At 41.5% G+C, this 8,802-nt stretch overlaps 1 protein-coding gene across 1 annotated transcript in view; it reads left to right on the top strand.

The window, feature by feature from the left end:
- The first annotated feature begins 5,999 nt into the window (after positions 1-5,999).
- Positions 6,000-8,802, top strand: part of mcama (melanoma cell adhesion molecule a) — a 183,755-nt gene continuing 180,952 nt past the window's right edge. Inside the window, exons 1-2 of the mRNA XM_034178051.1 lie at positions 6,000-6,084; positions 7,493-7,626. Of these exons, the coding sequence (XP_034033942.1) occupies positions 6,000-6,084; positions 7,493-7,626 (219 nt within the window). The remainder of the gene's footprint in view (positions 6,085-7,492; positions 7,627-8,802) is intronic.

The raw sequence follows: 8,802 nt of genomic DNA, 5'->3' as shown, positions 1-8,802 counted from the left end.
TTTATATTTGGTTGTATCGTAGGAGGGCTGGTACTTATTATTTCATGTGCTCCCCTGACCTACTGGAGAATTGGTAAGACTGCTGCTACTAAAACCATGATCCCTCATCTATCCGTCATGATTAATGAGTTGGGCAAGGTGATACATTCTCAGACTGCGTTAACCCTTGAACTCAGGCGTAAGTTGGATAACATCTTTGAGCAAATGTACGCCTTGCAAACAAAGATTTTGGAGACCAGGGAATACACAGTGGGTCATGGAAACATTTGCTGCTTTATCTGGCAGATACGGTTCACTATCTGTCTTTTTACGTGGGCTCCCTTCTATGAGGCATACTGTGGGACATATCACCATACTGGTGATGATCATTGGCTTCTTTCTAGAATTGTTTTTATGGGACTTTATAAAAGTTTAGCTTTCTTCTCAGGAGACATTTTGATCAATTTTTCTCATACAGTATATTGAGATTTGAGGAGACTATTTGAGTCTATTAGAGTTCAGGGTGCACAACTTTATTTTTCTTTTTCTGCTGCTGTCACCTTGCTGCTGCAACAATGCAGCTTTCCCCACTGTGGAGCAATTATCTTTCTTACCTATATTATAATAGCCAAGTGCGCATGCGTATGTATGGCTTCGGTCAGGGACAAACCAGGAAGAGCTGGCATTTGCCCTTTAACATGCTTATGTATTTTGGGTCAGGGATGAATTCTACGAAAACAGAAAGTTGATAGGACTAATATTTTTGGAGAAATTAGCAATTATAGCTAACCAATAAACAATGGATATTGTGCTGCAGCGTACCATGGAAGTTCAGGGTTTTGGGTTTTAAATGTTGTTAGTGTAGTTCATGTTATTTTAAGTGTTGTTAGTGTTATTGATTTATTGTGTTTTTTGTAGTTCAGTTGGTTTTGTCACTTTAGTGTCATGTTGCCAGTACCATGAACGAAAAATGTACTGCGTTTGATGTCTTCTGCCACCATCTCTGTGTTTGTGCTTGTGTGAATGCAGAAAAGAGAAAGAGCTCTCCATGCATGTGTGCGTGTTTATAATTTCAATCACAAGCAAACTGTGGACAGCTAACTTTTGTCGTTTGGTGTGCTTATATGTATTTTGAGTCAAGGCTAAAGACCCAGTCACACGGCACTTAACGAAGCGCAATGAAGCCCAAACAAAACAAGAAATCTGGACTTTCGTTGACACTGTTTAACCTTCGCGCAGCTTCGTTCCTACAGCTGGCACTTCGTCAGGATTTTTAAACTGTTGAAAAATTTGAACGAATGCCGCCGAAAGCTTGAATTTGTCCGTATTTCATTTTGGTGTCGTTCTTGACGGTTTCTTATTGTTTGCTTAGTTTTTGTAATGTTAGCGTTTAGTTTGTCTTTGTTCATCCAGCTGAATGTTTTCACACAGTGCAGAAGGGGAGCTGCAGCTCCTCCATGGTGGTGCTGTTTGTGGTGTGGGGCTTCTGCTGCTGCGTCATGCCATGGTGCTGGCCGGCCAGGAAGAATTTGTTGGTCTCTCTGCCAGGGCACGGCAGTCCGTGATCGTGGTGTTGTTCCAGTGCTGTGTGCACATGAGGAGAGAGTTGCTGCACAAAAAGACCGGCCTGTGTCTTCTCAGGAGCTGCATTCATTCTGCAGCATTCTGTCCATGAACTCTGAAGGGCTTGCTGCCCTCCAGCTCGTGCAGAGAGAAGAGCCTGCTGGTCCTTTCATGATTTTGAGGAAGTGATCCTTGATCACTGCATATTTGTTCGCAGTGGGAGGGCTTTGCTGGAGCGTGATCAGCCTCGTTTGTTTCTGGGCGCTGAGGGCCCACATGACGTAATAATATTTCATATCGTCCAGGCGGCAGTTTACAGAAGCAGAACTTTGAGCCATCAAATGTGGAAAAACTTCCAGCAGCAGTGGACATTCACATGTGAACAGCTTTGATCCACAGAGGTGTGGCATATGAAAACAGAAAATCCAGTGTGATCAGCTGGAGAGAAGGCGAGGTGCATGCATGTGTGTGTCTTATCCACATATATAGCAACTGTGCGTGCATGAGGTGATCAGAAACAGCAGGGTTTTGGAAAAAAAGTCAGAGAGAGAGCACGCGCTAGCTATCTCTCTCAAACTGAAACTGATCTTTGTCACCATTTTTGCCGTTTTTACCCCATAACTCCAGAACATTCAGTCATAGATAGTCCAAATTATATAACAGCTGAGTGGATCCTTGTCATTTGATTGGTGCGTTGTATGTCACATGACATGGATTATTCGTCCCATTTGTGTTGCATTGCATTCAGAGCACAGTTTGGTTCCATTTAGAGTGCAAATTTGGTTCCATATGTTTGGTACCATTGCACTCTGTACACACACACACACGCACACGCATACACGTGCGCGGTGCACACAACACACGCACACAGACACAAAACAAATCCACTGCACTATAAGCCCTCTGGAGGCTGTTTGGAATGAAAAGCTGGACTAATTTCTTACGTGATTTTTTTTCGCTGCACTGAGGAGTACACAGTCTTTTTTTGTAGTACACACGTGCACAAGCGCTGACTTGGTTGTGTGAGCGCACTGCCCGCACGCAGGACAATGACACAAGCATGAATGATGCATGAAAAGCTGATGTGATTTTTGGCTGGACTGAGGAACAGCACAAAGTCAGTGCACAGCATCACGGACTACACATCATAATTTGGACTTTAGCAGCAGTGGAACACTAAAATGTAAGTCCATTTTCTGTTGTTTATAAATTAATAAAATATCAAATGACAAGGATCTATTTTAGCCATTATATAAACAAATACTGAATGATTTTACATTCTTTCAGTGGTTACATTCTTCCAGTGGTGGGCACAGTTCCGCTAATCCGCTAATTATCGAAGATAATGTCCATTATCGGATTAGCTTTTCAGGTAACTTTGAAAACCATTATCGGACTAATTATCTTCCGATAAGTTTTCGTCCGATAACTTTTAGACCACTAATGTTTTTGCAGACGTGGCAAACAAAACTGAATAGTTAGAAACATTTATGAAATCTGAAATCAGTTGAGTACCTACCTGTTAAATATTTTGTAGTAAATACGCAGTTCTATCCTCCGTAAACAGAGGAGAGCTTGTTCTAAAAGAAACTCCTCTATCCTCTAACAAAGGAGAACTGGTCACAGAAAAGGAAAAAAAAAAGCTAATTTCTTTTGACCCCATACTGATATGCTGGCAATATCACCCAAGTCATCCAGAGGCATACAATTTTAACTTATGGTTAAAATTTTAACCAAACTCATTTCAGACAAGTTATTTAAATTAACGTCACATGTGAAGTTTTATAAAGTGAAAATATCAGATATATGTTTTAGTTTTAAAGTAATGCACTAATTTTGAAGGTTTTAGTGTGGACATGCTGTGTCCAGGTGCATTATGGGTAATGTCAGTACATTCATGACAGAAGAAATGCATTTGAGATGCTCTGATCAGGCTCCACACAAACAACAGCATTAAATCCTTTGTATATTGTGCCTAAAACTCTTGTGAATATATTCTCTGGGTTTATAGACGTTGTTATTGTGTTTGTTTTATGTAGAAATGCCAGAAGAAGCTCAGGTTGCTTCTCCATTATTTCAGTTGGAATCATTGCAATCGATTCCTGTTTGCTATTTAGAGTCCTGCTTATGTCAAACACTGTCTGTTGTATTTGTTCCAGAGTAAGTAAGTCCCTTTGGCTGCTCCCTTGTTTGCACTCAGGGTCACCACAGCAAATCCAAGGTGGATCTGCATGTTGAATTGGCACAGGTTTTACGCCAGATGCCCTTCTTGACGCAACTCCACATTAAATGGATAAATGTGGCAGGGGTGGGATTTGAACCCGGAACCTTTTGCACTGAAACCAAGCGCATTAACCACTTGGCCACCATATACATGTCTGAAATTCAGTTTACGTTTATTAAATTCCACGCATCTTAAATGTGGCAGAGATGGATTATCTGGAATTATTTTTCACAGTCTCTACTGCCATCTACTGGCTAGTAGTGTTCATGGCAGTATTCGCCCTAAAGCCTGGCAGACACTGTATGATATTTTCAATCATTGTACTCGGCTCCAGCTCAAACTGTACGACAAAACCGCACGGTGTAAAAGTTCAGGGCGCACGATTTATGTTCTCACATTGTATGACCCAGTGCTCTGATGCAATCTGACTGCTCACATTGTACGTTCAAAAACCACATGTCGGAGTCATGTTTCCAGAAGCAAAACATACACAGAAGCTGTTTTTTCAAACTTTATTTACATTTCTGATTTTTACAAACACTCTCGATGGGAGACATCAAAGTTTAAAAAAAAAATACAAGACTTTACATGAGTTGAAGAAAGGGGGGGAAAGAAACAGAAGCTGCTCTCCCAAAGAGATGATCACTGTTTATGCTCTCTCCAATTCTGCATCGCTGTTTGTATATGCACAGTGTGAGAGGTTGGATGCTTGTAAGCGCTTCAGCAGCGGGATACCTTCATGACGGCTGACCAGAATATTAAACAGGTTTGATTTTCATCCGACCATACGATTGCAGATCGGGAGGTGGTCGTGAGAGGTTAAACGCAGCTCGTTACTCTATGTATACTACACGATGCAGGACACACGATTAAGCTGAAACTCGGCGCAATCCAAAAAGTTCTTGCAGGAGTGAGAAATCAGCTGAAAAAGGGCCAAAACTCACACAGTGTAAGCTTAAATACTGAGCGTCTGGGCACCAGTAGTGTTCTATTTATTTTAACACCGGTTTTATCAGACGGTTATCTAATTACAACTTGGCTTTTTTTAAATCCATTAAGTTAATAAATTAAATAACCTTGAAAATGTTAAAAAGGCATTAATATCTAATGAACATAGCATTTACTTTCTTCTTCAAAAATGACACACAGTAGTTGTAAATCGAGTGAAGCAGCCAGTTTTTCTGTCATCTTGACAGTTTTTTTTTTTTCAACAATTTGAGTGGGATTGCATTACTTTTTCTTTTTAAACAATATAACACCTAATTTAACAAGAGCTGAACCTGGACTAATTTGTCAAACCTGGTCTTTTAAATGAAAAACTTTGTGAATCAGTTTACCACTTTTCTCTTTCACTGATGCTGTGCCCCTCCTCCTCTCTACCCCTCCTCTTCCACTCTCTCTCCCTCTGATCACTCACATGTCTGCTGTTTTTCAAACTCTGAGCTTTTTGGAAACATGAAGCCTTTCAACTGTAAAATAAACTGAAATTCTGAATGTATCTTCAGATATGGCTACAGAAGGACCTCTGGATTATTATATTATAATAATCCTATATTATATATTATAATGTAGGATTTTCATGGCGGGTTAATTTTTTTTCTTCAGATCGGAGCAGAGATGCTGTTTTCAGGTGCAGCTCTTCACAGCGCTGTGGCCACAGAATATGCTGACTCTGATCTCTGCTGTTTCTGATTTGATACAAAGCAAATGAGAAATATATTTGTTGGTTTAAAATTGCAAAACTATGACTCTATAAGCTTGAAATAAGATTGAATTTTCAGCAACATTTCAGTTAGTTTTTCAGAAATTCTGTGTTGGTGGCACAGCCAATTTGAACCTGAGAGATGGGTGGAAATTTGCAGTACCGGGCGGGCCCGCCTGGCGCTGCCCACCATGGCTGGAACCCTGCATGGTATTCCAACTCATAATTTATTATGCAGTGCAGTGAGGTGATGGTCTCATGGTTAAGATGTTGGGCTTGAGACCAGAGGATCCTCGGTTCAAACCAGCCTGACCTGAAAATCACTAAGGGCCCTTGTTGCTCCTGGTGTATAGTGAGCACCTTGTATGGCAGCACCCTGACATCGGTGCGTGTTTGTGTGAATTGGTGAATGTGAGGCATCGTTGTAAAGTGCTTGAGCGTCTGATGCAGATGGAAAAGCGCTATATAAATGCAGTCCATTTAACATTTATTACCACCCTTGAACAATGTCAGCTAACTATTTTAGAAGCAATGCCCAATCTAGAGCCGTGGATCCCCACGGGCAATGCCTTATCTTGTAAAGTTAACCAGGATGGTGCTGCAGATGGCCACCTTGGTACTGCGCGCTCTCTTTGTGCATTTTGTTTTGTTTTGTTTTTATTTTTTTGCACTCTGCTTGCCACCTCTAGTCTCTTACTCCAGAGAAGAGCTCATAAGCATTGGACTGTCATCTGTTAGATCTTTTTTTGCCAGTTTTCACCAAACCAGAGAGTTTCACTGATGTTTTGGTTGGCGGAGCAGCAGAAGATGCTGGAGGGGGAAGCGAGCGGGCCTGCTCATGAAAGTCAAGTAGTGAGGGCTGTGCACGGTGCTCCCGTGTATCCACCTTGCCAACGTACGCTTTCTTTCAAACAAGATGGATGAATTATTGCTGCTCCTCACCAGAAGAAACTCAGACTTTGGCAGATCTGCCTCACTGTGTTTCCCTGAAACCTGGCTCAGTGAACATGACAGCACCTTCCCGGCTTCCAGCTGCTGCACGTGCACCGCATAACGGAGCTCTCTGGGAAAACGAGAGCAGGCAGAACATTTTTTCATAAACTGTTGCCCGTTTAAATAAAAATATTATCTTAAACATTGACAGGTGCAATACCCATCTTCTGTGTTTCTTAGAAGTGCCTTAAAAAGTACAGAAACAAGTTAATGTAATTTAATGTCCGATTGATGTTTTTTCCAGTCACTGAAGTGAAGCTAAAAGTTTTCTTTCCTCTCTCTGGGGCACAAAAATAAAGATTCATGAAATAAATAAAGATGATTTATTATTGTTATATAAATATAATATGTTATTTCCAGTGAGACTTCTTGTTGTCAGCTCACCCACTGAGCTGGAGTTTTGTCTGATTGTTAAAAACCAGCCAGTAGTGTTGTTTTGTCTTATTATTCCTGCAGTGATTTTATTTTATTTTATTTTATTTATTTATTTATTTTGAAGTAAGCTGTCGTCTGATTGTTGAGGCAAAAGAGACCACAGTAAAAATGTCAGCAGCACAAAAAAAATTGGCTGTGTTTCATTGTTCATCTCCAGAAACTTCTGTACCTTCTGTAATTTCTGTTCAACTTGTACAGAAATAATTTTTGCACCTTTTAAAATGGTTTTGTTTTGTTTTTTGTCTTCTTCTGTCATTCTGTGAGATGTATCACGGCACTCAGCTGATGGATGAGCTGTCATTATCAGCTCTGCAGTGTTAAACTGGCTCACTTTACTGTTTCTGTTGAAAAAGTCGAGAAGCCTTTTTTCTGCTAACATGGCAAACTAGATCCAGATCAGCCTGAGAGGATTTTCAGACAGGATGAGGGATTAGCTTCTTAATTAGGTTGAGGTTTAGCAGGTATGAAAAATAATGTTCAATGGTCAAAACTCATTTTGATGGTCTTCAGTTATATTGAGCTGAATATTTTGAAACTATTGAATGGAGAATAATGTACAATCAGAAAAGACTGTAATTGGTGTGTGTGTGTTTCAGTGTGGGCTAAGGTGGAGCTGACCATGCATGCCACTGTGGAGGTGTACCTGGGTGACTTGGCTCAGATCTCATGTCAGTACAGCTTCACTGACACCAGCAACAAGCCCAGCACCATCATGATTCAGTGGTTTGTGGTGAGTAGTGCTGCACGTTGTCCACAAGGACACTGTACGAAAGCTTTCACACAACTATTTTTGCAGCAGAGCCGCCCCCTTTGCACAAAACGGATGCTGAAATGGATCAACACCACCAAAGCAGCTGGACCACATGGGGTGACAGGCTGCCTACTGAAGACTTGCACTGTCCAGCTGGCTGGGGGGGGGGGTTCATGGACATGTTTTGTCTCTGCCTACAACATGCTGCTGTCCCCACATGCCTCAAATAGACAACTGTTGTTCCTGTGCTCAAAAAGCCTGCTGTCACAACCCTCAGTGACTATCACCCAGCTGCCCTCACCCCCGGTCATTAGGAAGTATTTTGAAATGATGGTGTTGGCATACATCAAAAACACCATCCTCGCAGAAATGGACAGCCATCAGTTTGCACAACGGACCAACAGATCTACAGAGGAGGTTGTCTCCACTGTACTTCACACAGCCCTGGAGCAGCCAAACACACACACATTATTAAAGACAGCAACTTCATGTCAGCATACCTTAATAAAGGCGGCAACTTCATGTCCATATACCTTAATAAAGGCGGCAACTTCATGTCAACATACCTTTTCAAAGACAGCAATTTCATGTCAACATACCTTAATAAAGACGGCAACTTCATGTCAGCATACCTTATTAAAGACGGCAACTTCATGTCAGCATACCTTAATAAAGACAGCAAAGTCATGTCAGCATACCTTAATAAAGACAGCAACTTCATGTCAACATACCTTAATAAAGACAGCAAAGTCATGTCAGCATACCTTAATAAAGACAGCAACTTCATGTCAACATACCTTAATAAAGACAGCAAAGTCATGTCAGCATACCTTAATAAAGACAGCAACTTCATGTCAACATACCTGTTATGTGTCGACGCGGGTTGAGGAGCGGACCTGCGTCAGACGGAACCCAGTGCTACAAATAACCAGAAAAACGGTTCCAAAAACAATATATTTATTTCACCCGCTGGTGCATAAAAAGTGTAAAAACAGAAATAGCGTCCTTCTGGTGGAGTGAAGGCTGGCACGCTCTCCAGCGCCCAAAAGGATCGAAGCCCGGTGCTCCTGGACCCACTACCACCGCCAAACACCCCCCAGGTGGACACGACAAACCGACTCTCTGCGAAGCATAGAAGAGGTGAGGTAAGTTAGC

This window comes from Thalassophryne amazonica, chromosome 9 (assembly GCF_902500255.1).
Source record: "Thalassophryne amazonica chromosome 9, fThaAma1.1, whole genome shotgun sequence".
In the NCBI taxonomy this organism is placed as follows: domain Eukaryota; kingdom Metazoa; phylum Chordata; class Actinopteri; order Batrachoidiformes; family Batrachoididae; genus Thalassophryne; species Thalassophryne amazonica.
The sequence above is the reverse complement of the archived record's forward strand: the minus strand, read 5'-3'. Positions and strand labels throughout refer to the sequence as shown.